The sequence below is a fragment of the Gopherus evgoodei genome, chromosome 19, assembly GCF_007399415.2.
Source record: "Gopherus evgoodei ecotype Sinaloan lineage chromosome 19, rGopEvg1_v1.p, whole genome shotgun sequence".
Taxonomy (NCBI): domain Eukaryota; kingdom Metazoa; phylum Chordata; order Testudines; family Testudinidae; genus Gopherus; species Gopherus evgoodei.
The window spans coordinates 9,572,975-9,588,087 of record NC_044340.1 but is presented as its reverse complement, the minus strand read 5'-3'; the positions used below and the strand labels follow the sequence as shown (position 1 = coordinate 9,588,087).

At 50.7% G+C, this 15,113-nt stretch overlaps 1 protein-coding gene across 1 annotated transcript in view; it reads right to left on the bottom strand.

Annotated features, from left to right (window-relative positions):
- ADAMTS15 (ADAM metallopeptidase with thrombospondin type 1 motif 15) overlaps window positions 1–14,874 on the bottom strand; it is a 29,554-nt gene extending 14,680 nt beyond the window's left edge. The window contains exon 1 of the mRNA XM_030538528.1: window positions 13,276–14,874. Coding sequence (XP_030394388.1) covers window positions 13,276–14,241 — 966 coding nt within the window. The 5' untranslated portion in view covers window positions 14,242–14,874. The remainder of the gene's footprint in view (window positions 1–13,275) is intronic.
- Between the last annotated feature and the right edge of the window lie 239 nt (window positions 14,875–15,113).

Sequence of the window (15,113 nt, the reverse complement as noted above, 5' to 3'; positions counted from 1 at the left end):
GCACTAACTAACCCCTAGAAAACAAGAACGATAGGAGACAACAGGATAGGAACCGTACATCCCTGTTTACACTGAGTAGGAGCCAGGAAACCTTTGTGGCTCACTGACCTAAAATACACATAACCTTGGGCTGTCCAGTGCGATGAAATGACACGTTTGGAATTAACCCTGGCACCAGCGATATCATATATATAACATCTTCCTGAGTCTTCAGTGACACTGATTCCTGACTTCTAAGGCCCCTATCACAGGGAGGGGGCCAGCCTAAACCCCAGGGGAGGCAGCCTGATTTCTTTTCCTTTCAGAAGGACAAAGCCCCCGACCCAAAGCCCCCTAAAGTCAATGGGAGGACTCCTGGTTTTGGATCAGACCCAGAGGTAGGAGACAGGTCAGTTTCTCACCTCTGCTTGGCTTTGAGAGGTTGAAGGGTCAGATCCAAAGTCTGTTGAATTCATTGGAAAGGTTCCCATTGACTTCCATGGGCTTTGGCTCAGGCCCCATGCCAGCCCTGCACTGGGAACAGGCAGGCAGTCTGAGTTAAACAAGAACTGGCCCCACCTTCGCCCGCATGCAAACGGAAATTGACCTTTTAAGGGCCAGAAGATTATTCCATTCCTTCCCCAGTCCTCTTTCAGTTTCATAGTGGCTCCAGCCTGTCTGAGTTCTGGATGGGTCCAGAAGCATTGGAGAACTGTGAACTCATAGGAGAGTATTTCCTGGGCATAGCAGAAATGGCACAAAGAAGCACCTGACTGCCAGATTCCCAGCCTGATTCTGCAAATCCCAGAGGCCTGCAGGGTTTGGAGGAGCCAGGCTGCAGAGGGATTATCTGAACCAAAGCTGTGAACTGCCTGAGGGTTGTCCAGCGCTAGTCTGTCTGAATGAAACCAAAGCAGAACTAGTCCCTGCCAGAGAATAGCCTGAGGATGCCCTCTGTCGTAGAGTGTCTATCCGCTTTCAGAATGGGCTTCTGCACAGTGGGGATATTTTTTAAGCATAGGCAAATAACATCAAAATATTCTGCACACATACTTATTGTTATAGGCACAGTGCATACACATGCATATTCATTTTGATTATTATGTGTATTACTATAGCTCCTAGAGACCCCAGCTGAGATCAAGACCCCACAGTGCTGGACCGTGTACAAACAAAGAGGCAGACACACCTCTTAACTCAAAGAGTTTAGAGTCGAAATGCTCCAGACTGCCAAAGGACGGGGAGCCTGGGACAGCTGGGGAAACTAACACAAACACCAAGGTTTTCAAAAGTGACTGGCGATTTTGAGTGCCCAACTTAAGACACCTTAAACAAGATCTGATTTTTCAGAAAGCGATGAGCATCTGCTCTCTGAATATCAGGTCCCTTTAAGCTGTCTCAGATTGGGTCCACAAGAACTGAGACAACCAAAGTTGTAAGTAAATCTTGACTGGGGAGACTTGCCCCAGGTCCTACAGGACGTTAGGCCTTCTGTCTCTCTGGCTAGCACCTTAACCACCAGACCAGCCTTCCTCTTTCAAATATGCAAACAGTGTACCAGTTTCCCCTAACATTTGCTTAAACTCCCCTACCCTAAACAATCTATTTGCAGCTCTCAGCCCTCACTGGATACCACAGTTTATCTGTGCGCCCCAGACACAGATAGCTCACACAAGCCAGTGAATGGCACGATTCATTCTCTGGAGGAGGAGATGGCACTCTGTGAAGCTTGCAGGGAATGGGCTGCCTTTTTAACCAATGGATTGAACCCTGATAATGATAATCATACTTTGCACCACTCATCCTAAGAACTCAGAGCACATTTCCAAGAGGCTAAGTATCATTCTCCCCATTTTACAGATGTGAGGACTGAGGCATAGAGTAGGGAAGTAACAGCAAACCAGTGGCAGTGCCAGAAATAGAAGACCTATATCCATGCTCTCGTCACCAGCTGGTGCTGCCTCTCTGTACCACACCAAAGGAGAACCTTTCAGAAGGAATGAGCATAGAAGTAGCAGAGGAAGTGAAACAGATGGGGGAGCTGTGCCAGAAATGAAGGATGCAGTTGTGAGACTGTAACTACTAGGAAGGATGGTCCAATGGTTAAAATTCTAATCTGGGGCTCAGAGTGGGGTTTGATTCCTATTTCTGTCACACCTCTATGAGATGGAGGCTTTCTAAACATCTAAGGAAGATAGACTTAAGGAAGCAGGTAGCTGGGGAGATTATCCCCAGCCCCAAAGAGAGAAACAAGGGGGTTTCTCTGTCAAACCCAGAACAGCCTTTCATAGAGGAAGCTTCTCCCGCTCTGATGAGGTGCCTCCGAAAGGTTTTTGCAGCTGGGGAAATCTGCAGCCTCCCAGTTAACACCAGAGAGAGGTAAGTTTTATCTCCCAGCTGGAAACCCTGAAGGCAACTAATTGCTCTCCTTGTAACCCACTCCCCTTCTTTCCCAGGCTGGGAGGTTTAGGTCTGATGCTACCTTTCCCCCTAGTTCCCGTGTGACCACACAGACAACGCTGAAGAAGACAATAGTGACAGCCACTGAAAGCAGAAGCCCCAAGCAGGGGTTATGCCACATCTATGCCGTAAGAGATTTGCTCTGATGGAGTTGTTCAGAGCCAGGACTGACCGTGTCTAGCAGATGTTGCTTGCGGAGACAGAGGCTGGTATATAGACTTCAGCTGGGCAGTGCCATTGCCAGATATAAATTGCTTCCTTATTTTGTGGCTCACAGGCAAAGAGAACCAGATTGGCTAACTACACCAGGGCCTGGAATTCCCTTAAACCAGAACACATGCAGTCATGTTAATAGTCTACTACATAACAGAGATAACAGAGAGAGACCTTGGGGATGCACAGCCATGGAGGGAAGGGAAATTTCCCCTCTAAAAGAACTACAATCCAAGCACGGCACTTGAAGTCAGGACTCCTGGGTTCTTCTCACACCTCTGCCACTGACTAATCACTTAAACCAGAATCTTCACCCTGAGGTGCCTAAGTCATATCCAGGATTGATTATCCTATAGCACCCCAAAGCGTGCTTAACATTTCACAGGAAACATGGTAAGCACACGCCCTGCCCCAAGAAGCATCCAATCTAAATTTCAGAGGAGGGGTGGGTGTGGAAGCAGCCAGGTTACAAGAGGTGTAACCCCTCTTTCAGAAGTGCTGAGCACTCACAACTCCTGCTGAGGTCAATGGGAACTGCCAGGGCTCAGCGCCTCTGGTAAAACCAGACCAATTATCTGGATGTCAAAATATGGATTTTGGTATGCCAGTTTGAAGGTTTGGGTCTTTAACCTCTCAATACCTCAATTTCCCCATCTGTAAAAGGCAGGTGGTGACCCTTACACACCTGGTATAGAGCGAGTGATGAGAATGCATTCATTAGGGTCAGCTCCTGCATCATTAAAATCTGTGGGAGTTTTGCTATTGTCTGCAAAGGGGGCAGGATTGGGGCCAGAATTCCTGTACAGTGCTTGGACCATCACATTCCTTGAGCGAAAGATCTAGGGTCAGTTCTTGGTTCTGACACAGACTTTCTGGGTAACCTTGGGCAAGTCACTTAGCGTCTTTCTAGCTCAGTTTCTCATCCCTTAACTAGGGATAACCACACTTCCTTTCTCCCAGCCTGTGTCTGTTCTGTCTATTTCCATGGTGAGCTCTTTGAAGGAAGGCCAGGGGATTGTACCTCACTTTATGTCCAAAAAGGGCCCAGCACAACAGGCCTCGATCTCTGTTGAGGCCAATGTGTGCTACTGTAGTACAAATCATACAGTCAGATAAGTCACTGTTCAAATACACAATATTATTGCTGCGTAAGCACAAAGTGTCATTCCTCCTTTTCCTCACACTTTTCTCTTTCTCCAGAGCTCAAGGGAAAGAGGGAGTTAAGGAGACCTACAGAGGGCGACCCATCCCCAGTGCCAGCCTCACTCCAGGACTCTCAGATCGGATTCCACTTGACAGCTCCACGAAGTTTTTCCCTTCTAAGCAGCCCTGGACTTGCCCCTGGCTGTGCAGCCTTTTCCTTTGAAGTGCAGCCACAGGGGAGAGTCTGGGAAGATAAGTAACTGCCTGGAATTTACACGCTGACATTTCATTTGCTTGTGAAGAGCTGAGCATCATTTTTCACCCCTTTATCATCTTCTGAGATCAAGGTGGGAGATGCAGGAATCCAGGAGAGGATGTGCTCGCAGGACAGGCTATGGGAAGGAGCAGGGAATCTCTCCCAGCTTAAATATCGATGGGATCAAGCTACAACAGTTGGGCCTTTGGGGTGCTACCACACAATAAATAAAAGTGATTCGTACTGCGTTCCTGTCCAGGCCAATAGCAAAAAAACAATTAATAAGTTCATGGAGAACAGGTCCATCAATGGCTATTCGCCAAGATGGTCAGGGACACAACCCGGTGCTGACTCTCCAGATACTGGGACTGAACAACCTTGTTCTGTTCAGTCCCTCTGGGGCCCCTGGCATTGGCCACTGTTGGAAGACAGGATACTGGGCTGGCTGGACTATTGGTCTGACCCAGCATGGCCGTTCTTATGCTGTGTAATTGCACAAGAGAGGCTGAGGTGGTCTCCAAACTGAAGTTCCTATAAGAATCCAAACCGTTGGGGGCTTATTCAAGGTACATCCATTGATAAATACCAACGTCAACAACTTCAGAGGGTTCTGGCCCTGCCCCGCTGGCTTTAGTAGCAAGCACATGGCTGAGAATTCATGAAATAATTTGAAAACATCAGGGTAATAACCTGTCGGGAAAGAGCTGGCCTTTGCATAGCAAAGAAGCAAGCCTCTCACGACTGAAGAACTGGATGGACAAACCTGCACTTGTCTGCATGTGAAATAACGTGATGGGCTCACCCTGGTCCCCTGTGAGAAGATATCGGCATCACAAAGCCATCACGCACTTTGACACAACTGATGACAAGGAGAGGACCACAACTCGGATATCAGAGATAAGCTGGCAGAGCTGCACTGCGAGCCCATGGAAGGACTAGGAGGGGTTACTGCAGATTAGGGTTGAGGGGCATTGGCAGAGCTGAGGGGGAGTCCCAGAAAGGAGGTGCACCCTTAAAGTGCATGGACAGAGCTGGGGGAGTGCAAGTCTGATCTGGTTTATTTGATCTTTGAAGCTTAAAACCACAATTGGGCAGGGAGCAAACTGGCGGCTTATCTCCAATGCCTGGCCCAGGCAGGACGCTCCTGCAGCTTTCTTCCCTTGACTGCTGAGGGCTGTAGCTCATATGTCTTGAGGGAAATCTCTTTTTCTCTGACAGGCAGGTTACAAGAGGGCACTCAGCAAATCCATCACCGAGATAGCCCTGATGGCTGCTGAGGAATTCAGGAGAGCTGGCCTAACCACTCTGTCTCTGTTGTTCTCTAAGGGGCAGCCCTAGGTTGTGGGGGCCTATGTGCAGAGAGATACTAGGGAAATACCCAGTTTCCTCCCCACCTGTTGCAGTGGCCTGTAGTGCTGTGGTGAATCAGTTCTTGGTGACGAGGCCCTGTTGGATTCCATAATGCCTACAGCCAACAGTCTCTCCATCATGTGTGGGCTGCACCACCATTGCATGAACTCCTGACCACTGACTTCAGAGGGAGTCGTGCCCATGCCTCTGCCAGGATGGCCAGGCCCCTGTATCCTGCCCACCAGGGATGGATATTGATCTCAACTCCTCAGACAGACTGGCTGTACGCTGCCCTTGCGGCTGTCCCTGGCTCCGGAAGATCAGCAGCGTGACTTGCCTATGTGCCAGGTGGGAATCATGGCAATGCGTAGAAACATCCGGGCATTTCCCATCATTCGGTGCTTTGGACATTCACAGCTGATGATCTCAAAGCACTTTAACAAACCACCAGGGAAATAATCTTCATACCCCCTGGTATTATGAGCCTCACTTTACACTGGACCCCAGATAGGGTAAGTGACCACCTTTAGTCAGTGACACAGCTAGAAATAGAAGCCAGGAATCCTAGCCTGCCCCCCGCCTTGAGAGGTGAGTGGTTCATCTCCAGCAGATGGGGAGTCCTGGTCTGGTCTACTAACTGCTAGACAGCATTACTGCTGACCTGGCTTTCCCACGAGGGACAGAGGGTGCTTAGCTTAGTCTAATGTAATCTGGTTTAGATGAAGTAGGATTGTGTGTTGCCAAGCAAGTCAGATCTCTGTGATCTCGCTCCTATTTTATGCCCTTTAACTTTCCATCTCACTCTTTCTGTTTTTGCATTTTTTGTTAAATCTTGTCCAAGGGAAACAGTGAGTAGCATGAAGACCACGGAGCCTGACTGCTTTCACTCATGCTAGTACAAACCAGGAGTAACCCCACCGAAATCAACAGAGCCATACCTGTCTAGAACTGAGTTAAGTGAGATCAGAACCAGACCCTCTGAAATCCAAAGTGCCAGGCCCCGGATTCTGTTAGGGGAGGGAGGGAAAGCCCCATTGCCATTCCCGGGGACCATTGAGGGCTGCGGGTCTGAGTGTTCACAGACTGAAGGAGGTGTGAGTCTATGCATTATTGCCTTGCTTCTGAACATCACCCCTGAAAGCATGGTCCAGCGATTAGGATGCTAGCCGGAGATCTGAGTTCAAGTCCCTGCTCTGCCTCTGACATCTTGAGCGTCAGTTAACTGTTCTGTAACTCAGTTTCCCCATCTGTAAAAATGAGAATAAAAGCACTTCTCTACTGCATAGGAATGCTCTACGGATAAATTCGTTAGAGGTTATGAGGCTCTCTGGTACCATGCTAGCAGGGGCCAGATAAATGCCTTAGATAAATATAGGGGAAATATACATGTTCGTGAAGGCTGCAGCAGCAGCATCCAATGGATGAGGCCCTGGATGGGGAGTCAGAGACACAGATGTGCCATGGGACCCTTTTCAGTTCACTTCCCCTCTCTGCAGCTTAACCTCCACATCTGGACAGTGGGATACTGATACTGACCTTCCCTTTGTAAAGTGCCTGGAGCTGTACACCGAGAAACTACTAGTCAGGGCAGAGTTGTAATAGTATCAGTACAAGTAAAGCCTGATGCCTCAAACTGGCCAGGCAAAGCCAAATGCTGGGCCCCTGCTCAGCCACTGCTGAGCTGAAGATGGCCTCGTGTTTACAGAACAACCATTTATTCCCGGTTCTAGGCTGATCTGCTCCCTCCTGGGACCAAGAAGCAAAGCAGCCCTGGGCTGTAGCTTAGGTAAGTCTGCTTGAGTATCTGCCACAGGCAGAGCCACTGAGGGCAAATGGCCTTGGTTAAAAGGGGCAAGGGCATCATGGGGACACACCGGGGAGAGGACAGCCAGTGGAGTCTCCTTGCTCATTGCTCTTTTAAGAGTTCCTGTTTCCTTGTTGGCTGAGAGCGCTCTTGGCTCCCTGCCGAACACCTGCACTGACACACTGACCCACTTGTCTGCTGACTGCAGGAATAGATTAACAAGCAGCTCTTACCCAGCCCTCCTTTAACCTCTGGGCCTGGGTTCAAATCTGAACCTCAGCCTCCTGGTGCCATTCCCCTTTGAAATGCCAGCTGGCAGCGTCACACCCACCTGCCATGCCCCTCACCCCCACTGAGAATCCCTCCTCCAGCCACGCTGGAGGTCCAGTCAGCTCCCAAACCTGGCTCAGAAAGGTCAGTGAAGGGGCACAGAGTGAGGGGAGCTTCAAAGAGGAGTCAGCAGAGTAAGAGATTCCAAAACATGGGGTTGGGGATGTGTCTGGGGGCTCCCAGAGTAACAATGGGATAGCATCTCCTCTGTATGGGGAGGGGCTCTACAGAGAGCAGATGGGGATGAAGAACAGAGGAGAGAGGGAGAAAAGAAAGGAGACAATTAGGAGGAGACAGGGTTACAGGTCGTGGGGAAAGGAAGGAAATAGGGGGAGTACATGAGAAGAACAAAAGAGAAAAGAGAGTGTGAATTTACAATGCAAAAAGCCTGACTCTCCATGGCCTCGTGTCAGCATTGACACTTGTGCAATGTGTGGGTGTGAAATTGCACCACTGGTGCAAGCGAGTGGAGGCTCCTGGCCTCACAGCATTTTGCACTCGCCTTGCATAGGTGCAAGACAGGAGAGGACCAAGCCCAAAATGTGCAGCTGGGCAAAGCATATTCCTAAACACAGGAAGATTTTGCAGTAGCAGCACAAGGGCAGATGGTTAGTGGGACCATTGGGAAGAGGCAGGAGCTATGTACTACGGGGATGGCAATTTATAGATGCCTAGATAGGCAGACTACATGTTGGAAAGAGGTAGCAAGAAGAATCCAAAGAAAGAAGCAAACAAACTATTCCTTCCCTAAAACCATCTCCTTTCCTACCTGAATCCTCAGAGATCTTAAGGCTAATGGATTCTTTAGGCTCATCTAATCTGATCTTCTGCATAGCACAGGCCAGATAATTTCCTCAGTGATTCCAGCATCAAACAGTGTAACATGATTCCACCAAAACTCGAGAGGGGGCTGAAAGCATCCGAGCCTGGATTAGGGAGAGCTTTCCCATCCCACTGGAAGCCAGGAAAATGCTAACCTCATACGCAAGTGTCACCCATTTAAAATCCCCTCAGATCTGGCTATGATGGGAAAGGGTGGAAGGTGGAAACAGCCCAGTTACAGCTGCTGCATCCAATGGGATTTGCAGAATGTTCACAGATAAGTCATGCTCATTATTTCACTTCGTCTTGGCTATGCTGAAAATGATACTAGTTTCAGTCCAAGAATGGGATTTTACAGTATACTAAGGCCTTGCCTGTCATGCCAGCTCCCTGCCTGATCTAGACACAGCTCTCCTGGTCTGGCTCTGCCCTCTGGCCCTTTATAAGGTGATAATACTTTGCTCCAACAGCCCACTCATCCCGAGGCCCCAAGCCTCACCATAACCCTGTATTTCCGGCCACTTCACAAATAGGGAAACCGATGCACAGAGAGATGAAGTAACTCGTCCAGGGTGACAGAGTCAGTGCAGAGCAAGGCAAGAGAATCTATCCTTCCCAGCTAGACCGTTCTCTGACCCTGCCAAGCTGCACTCATAGGAGATGAAACAGACGCTGCCAGCATGCTGCCCACGCTCCTTTCTCAAACATCATGGAGGGTCGCCAGAGGGCCTACATGCTTCTTTTTGATTTGCCCACTGCTGTGAGATGATGAACTGGGCAGAAGATGTGTTCCGCCATCTGAATCCAATAGCTCCTGAGCTAATGGAGTATAGAATAAGAATTTCCCCTGTCCTCCTCTTCCTAAGGTAGGTAGCTCTGTGCATGAGGGTGTTCACATTCTAAGAAAGGGTATTTCTTCTCCGTCCCTTCCTAGACTTTCCTAGCCTGCCCTCTTTCATGCCCCTCCATTGTGTGGGTGTTGGAGAACAGCCTACACACACTGTCATTGCCGCAACTTGGCAGAGATGCCACCATCTCCACGTGGGACCCGAGCCGCTGCCTCTCGCCAGCTAAGCACAGCGACTGTAGTCTCATCTCTCGTGGGGTCCATAATCCCATATGATACTCAGCTTTCTCCTTATCCCCACTAAAGCAACTCAGGATTATGCAACCACTCGCTGCTGTCCCCATTGGATTTCTCCTTCCAGGCTTGGCCGCCTCCTCAGTGATTCATAATCAGTATCTTTCCGGATGCTTTGCAGGTTGGCTGCAGGGAACCTTGCGGCAGTTGTGTCAAGCACTCAGAGGATGGAACTTCCTTCCTCCACAAACACACAACTGGGTCAGCCTGACTCAAAGCTGCTTGAGCCTGTCATTATCAGCCGCCTGTTTTCTAAGCTCCCCACCCTTGAGTCCAGGGGTAACGGAATTCTATACCCTCTCTCGCCTCTGGTGCACAGCAGTAAACAGAACAGCTGTTTGGCAAAGCCAGCCCTTTAACGACAGTAGACATTTTAAGAACTTCCATGGTCATCGTTGGCAGATGTCAAGTCGGACAAAGCTGCAGAGCATCAGTTTCCAGATGGTTGTAAGTGCAGCCAAGTTACTGGACACTGCTTGCAGAACCATTCTCCATTCCGTAGTTGCAGTCACAAGGGGCAGCTGTGCATCCTAACACCGTATGCTCCAATGGCCCCTTATTCAAGTGCCAGCTAAAGTGGGAAGATCGAGATCTCTTGCTCATGCTTGGTTGGCAGACCTGAATTGGCCAGATGCACAGAATGAGTTCACCAAGGACATATCCGCAATCCAGAGCAACTGACATCATAGAAAACAAGGCTGTGTAGAAGCGCCTGATGCCAGATTGAGAAAGGACAACTCCATCTATCAGTGACTTGCTGACTACAGCTGGAAACTGCCTATCAATTGGCCTTTAAACGAAATAAAAGTTAAGGGTTTATGTAACAGCTTTTGGCAGGGAGATAAACTCTTGGGTACCAGGAGACCACAGATGGATGAGTTCAGGGAAGGCAGATGTCTCCGTTGATCATGTGCCCTTGCATTGGGGCTTCAGGAATGGATAGTTTTGTCATGAGTAAAAAATGCAGCCAATGTGGCAGCACGTGCATGTTTAAGGCCAAACTCATCCCTGGTGTAACTCCAGTAACCTCAACATGTTTATGCCGGGGTGAATCTGGCCCATTAGGGGACAGTGTCAACATGTTGTCTGTTCTTGCAACAGTCGTAAACCAGGCAGGACTTGATGCAAAGCCCAATCGAAGCAGTTGACTTGAGCAGGATTTGGATCGGGCCATGTGCCTTTGTTCCCAATTAAAAAGATTCATGTCCGGCTAAAGGACGTGGTCTGAGGAGATGAATTTCCATTGCTGAAATTGTCACTGGTTGTGTCGCTCCCATTCCAGGCTAAATCAGAGGTTGCTAGTTGTTGTCACAGGTCTGTGGTGCTCATCTCACATTGATCATTAAGTCCTGTGGTGATCAATAGGCTTTCCTTCCAGGAGTGCCTTACTAGGACACAAGTTACGAAAATGACCCCACAGCTTCCGCTCTGGAATCTAATCCCCCAGAATAAAGAGAGCAGAAAAAAGAATTGAAGAATCACTGTCACTATTCTATAAGCTTTTTCCCTATTGTCCAACCCACCATACCTGATTGCCATGATATCATGTATTTGTAGACACTTCCTCTCTTTCTGACTAGCCTCTTTTTCCTGCCTGATACCTTCCATTGGTGATTTCCAAATTCAGCGAGTAACATCTCACCCCATTAATGTCTATAGCCACACGGTATCACAGTCACTGGCCTAAATCGGGGTCCCACTGAAACCAGTGGCCAAGTTCCCATTGCTTTCAACAACAGGATGAGGATTCGGTCCACGGAGCCAGATTCTGTCCTGGTTTACACACTGTGTAGGAACTGCAGAGGGGTAGCTGAGAGTACAATCTAGCCTATGTTGGTCTGAAGGCCCAGGTAGGTAATTGGAGGTGATTGGTTAAGGCTGTCAATAGCACTCATCAATATAGCAGAAAGGAAAAGCTTCAATATACACATAAGCATCCGAGCAGCAATGTGATGTGATTCAGCAAACAGCAGCCATGGAAACGGGAGTGCAAAGCCCAGAGTGCTTTAACGAGTTGGGGTGAAGTATTCTGAGTATTTTAAGGGGCAAATATCAAACTAGATGTGTGCAAGCATTTCCCATGGGGAGAAGTGGGACTCCTCCCAGGGATCGAGGGCAGTCAGCAGCCCAGAGGCTGTGTGAGTGTGGCCGAGTTTCTCCAAGGAAGTTTCAGGCATGTCATCTGTTTGCATCCAGTCTGAGTGGGCGGTGACTGAAAGTCACTCGTTCCCATCTGCTGGCTGTTTAGGGGCCCATGCCAAGTGAGCTGCCGCTCTCAGTCTTGTTCCCATTGCACAGTTAATCGTGCAGCAAAATAATCATCCCAAACAGCACTGACATTGACACCATTGCTGGCGGCATCAGCTGAGTCCAAGGACTGAATGAGGCAAAGAGAAAGAGCTTGAAACACATCAAATCTAATGCTTCCATCTCTCAGCGGAGCCTCAGAGGGTCTCCCTCCAGACCACAGCAGCAGGGGCTGTGGGGAAGCCATCTCGACTGCTGCTTGTGCCGTACTTGTTCTGTGGACACGGAGAGGATTCCAGTCTGCAGGGATCTGATGCTTTTCACCAGCACTAAATTCACTCAGGACCAATGGAGGAGAGAGAGTTCCAGGTTCTCAGGGGGCTCTTCAAGCGAATGAGTCAGAGGAAGTGTGAAGCTGGGAGAGGCTCTCTCTTTGGCAGGTGCAATGCACAGCACCGGCTCCAGGCCTGAGCTTTCCAGCTACTCCCAGCTGAGGAAGAAGGCTCGGAAACCAGGGCCGGATGCTTGCCCCGCTTCTGGGGCTGTCCTCAGATGGACTCGGATAGGTTGCAAAGAGAAGCAAGTTCCTGTGCCCTGTTGGGAGCCCCAGTGTGACCCCACCTCTGCTGTTTTGTATCAGAGACTTAGGAGCTGCGATAGATACTAGTGCTGAGCGTGGGGGTCTCCTTCCTGTCCGATATAAAATACCTGCAAACTGGCTGGTGAAAATTGCATCATGGAGAAATTAGTGACCACGACTGGTTTCCTGGCTGCACGCAGCCTGTGGCAGTGATTTTTCTGGGCTGTTGTTCAGAAGGCATTCCACGCATGCCAGGCATCCAGCAGAAGCCCTGGGTTGCCCTATAGTTCTAATTCGACCCTCTGCCCTCACCATCATCTTTGCTCTCCCAGCCCGAGTTGGGGCCCTTGCAGAAATCTGTAACCGCTCTGTGGGAGGAGGCTTGTTATTCAGCATTTCCCCTGCCTTTAGAACTGTGACTCAGGCTAATGACCCAGATCCACACGCCCAGCTCTGCTGGAATAGCCTGAGCTGCTTTACATTTCATCATTAGAGCGCCTCCTACTGGCCACGAGGCGCACCCGCAGATTCAATGCTAAATCCACGCTAGTGGTTCCTATCACTCAGCGCTTTCTGAGAGGCTGGAGCTGGGGGAGACCGGACCGTATTGGCCAGAGTAAGTAGAACAGAAATACTGTAAGTTAAGTGACATTGCAAAATCCAGCCTGCGCTTTTGCGCATGCCTCAACCCGGCCTGCCTTTGCTAGGACGATCTAGCGCTCACTTGCGAGGCTGCAGGCTTGACAGCGGAACGGGGCTTGCTTTGCGCAAGCCGCGCAGAGTGAATTGCGCGTTGGCAGGGGAGGGCAAGGGGCAGCTTTGCAGCAAGGGTGCAGTGCTGCGCTTGGCCCAGGGCCTTGTCCCAGCCAGTGCCAGGGGAAGGAAAGCCTGGCCCGCTGCCCCCCACTCCTGCGACGCCTCCCCTCCCCGCGCGCGGCCCCCAGACCCACCTGCTTGGTGAAGAGGATGGCGGTGTCCCAGTACTCGGGGTGCTTGTCGCTCACTTTGTTCCACTTCTTCTGCCAGGCGCAGAAGTTCCGCAGGGTGAGCGCCGCGTTCCCGGTGACCTTGGGCCCCTTGTCATCCTGGCCGATGACCAGGAACTTGACCACCGCGATGTTGATGGGGTTGAGGATGCTGGGGTGCTTGTAGAGCCTGGCCGCCGTGGCCATGAGGGTGAGCAGATAGTGCTTCAAGTCAGCCCCGTGGAACTTCACCATGGACTCGTCAGCCACCACCAGCGTCTCCACGTACCTGGGGATGGAGACGAAGCGCTTGGAGCGGCCGCTCTTCCTAGGCAGCCTGGTCTCGTTCAGCTGCTTTTTCCGCTGCTGGTGGGAGCCTTTGTATTTCTCCAGAGCTTGCAGGATGGCCGGGTTCAGGCTGGAGCCCACGCCGCACCTGGAGGTGGGGTCTCCGGCTTGGATAGGCGCGCTCCTGCGCTGCAAGAGGTGCTCCCCCTGGCTGTTCCTCAGCGCCCCGTTCCCGGTGTCATTCCGGAGCGGGCTGATGAGATATTCAGCCCCTCGGTACCCGAAAGCCCCCCGGAGCCCCCCGCAGAGGCTGAGGGCTGCGAAGGATTCCCGGTCGGAGTTGACATCTCCGGAGTAGAAGCAGTGCCTGAGGTCGGGGCGCTCCCTGGCCGCGCTGGGGGATGCGCCCAGGTAGTGGATGGCGAAGGCGGGCGCAATGAACTGCGCGTCTGGAGTCAGGTTCAAGTAGAAATCCTCCTGGAAAGCGGTGATCTGGAAAATCACCCCCTGGGGGCTGGGCTCCTCCGGGCCCCTTCTGAAATACTGCCGGCCATTGATGTCCGGGTCTAAGCGGAGCGGGGTCACCATCTCGCTCTCCAGGGGGGAGCAGAGCGAGGGCAGGACGGCCAGGCACAGCCCAAAGATGCCTGGAAGCAGCAGCATGATCCCAGGCGCTGCTGAAAGGGGTGGCCAGGAGCAGTTTCAGATCAGCAGCCACAGAAGCCTGATCCAGGTATGCGAGGGGGAAAGAAACAATCAAAGCCTGCAGCTAAGCCCCCTCGCACTGGTAATCCAGCTGTCAGGATCCCCAGCAGCGCGCTCTTGTCAGCACCAGCCTCTCCAACTCCAGCGCCCGTGGAGGGGCTACCCAGCCCCTGCCCCCCGTACCTGTCTTTTCAAGTGCATCTGCTTTTCTGGGGGTTTATATACATTTCTGTCATGGGCAAAAGAGCGAGGATTTGTAACCAGAGTTCTTGGAGGGGGGGAGAGAGGGAGGTGCTGAGGGCGCTTATTGGACCTGCCCTCAGCCACTTGTAGCTCTCCAAATACTATTATCACTGCACAGGGCAGCAAGTTTTTAAAGAGCCAGAGCAGCTTGTGACCAAACTGCTGGAGTTGCTCCCCTTCTCCTCTCCTGCAGCTGCTTTGCACTTTGTTCCACTTTGGGGTTGTTTTGGCAGCTTTGATTTTATTTTATTTTATTTTTGTTGGGTAGGGGGTGTTTCTGATTAAAGTCTTGGCTTCCCTGGGTCTGTTGTCCTTCTTTATTATTGTGTTTGTTTGTGGCTGCTTTGAGACGAGATCTTAGTGTTCTGACCCTCCCAGAGTGTTGACAGCTCAAGAAGAAGTGCCAAGGGCATGTTATGTAAAAAGGGCTCGCTAGACAATGCACTAGAGGGTCCAAAAAAGGCTGCATTGTGTCTCCCTTCTCCTAATTAGTGCTGGCTTTATCTTGCCGAGAAGCTATTAGTCTTCACTGCTGACCACTGGTTGCAAAAAAAGGGTCTTTAAAACAAGGAACCTTTCTGCCATTG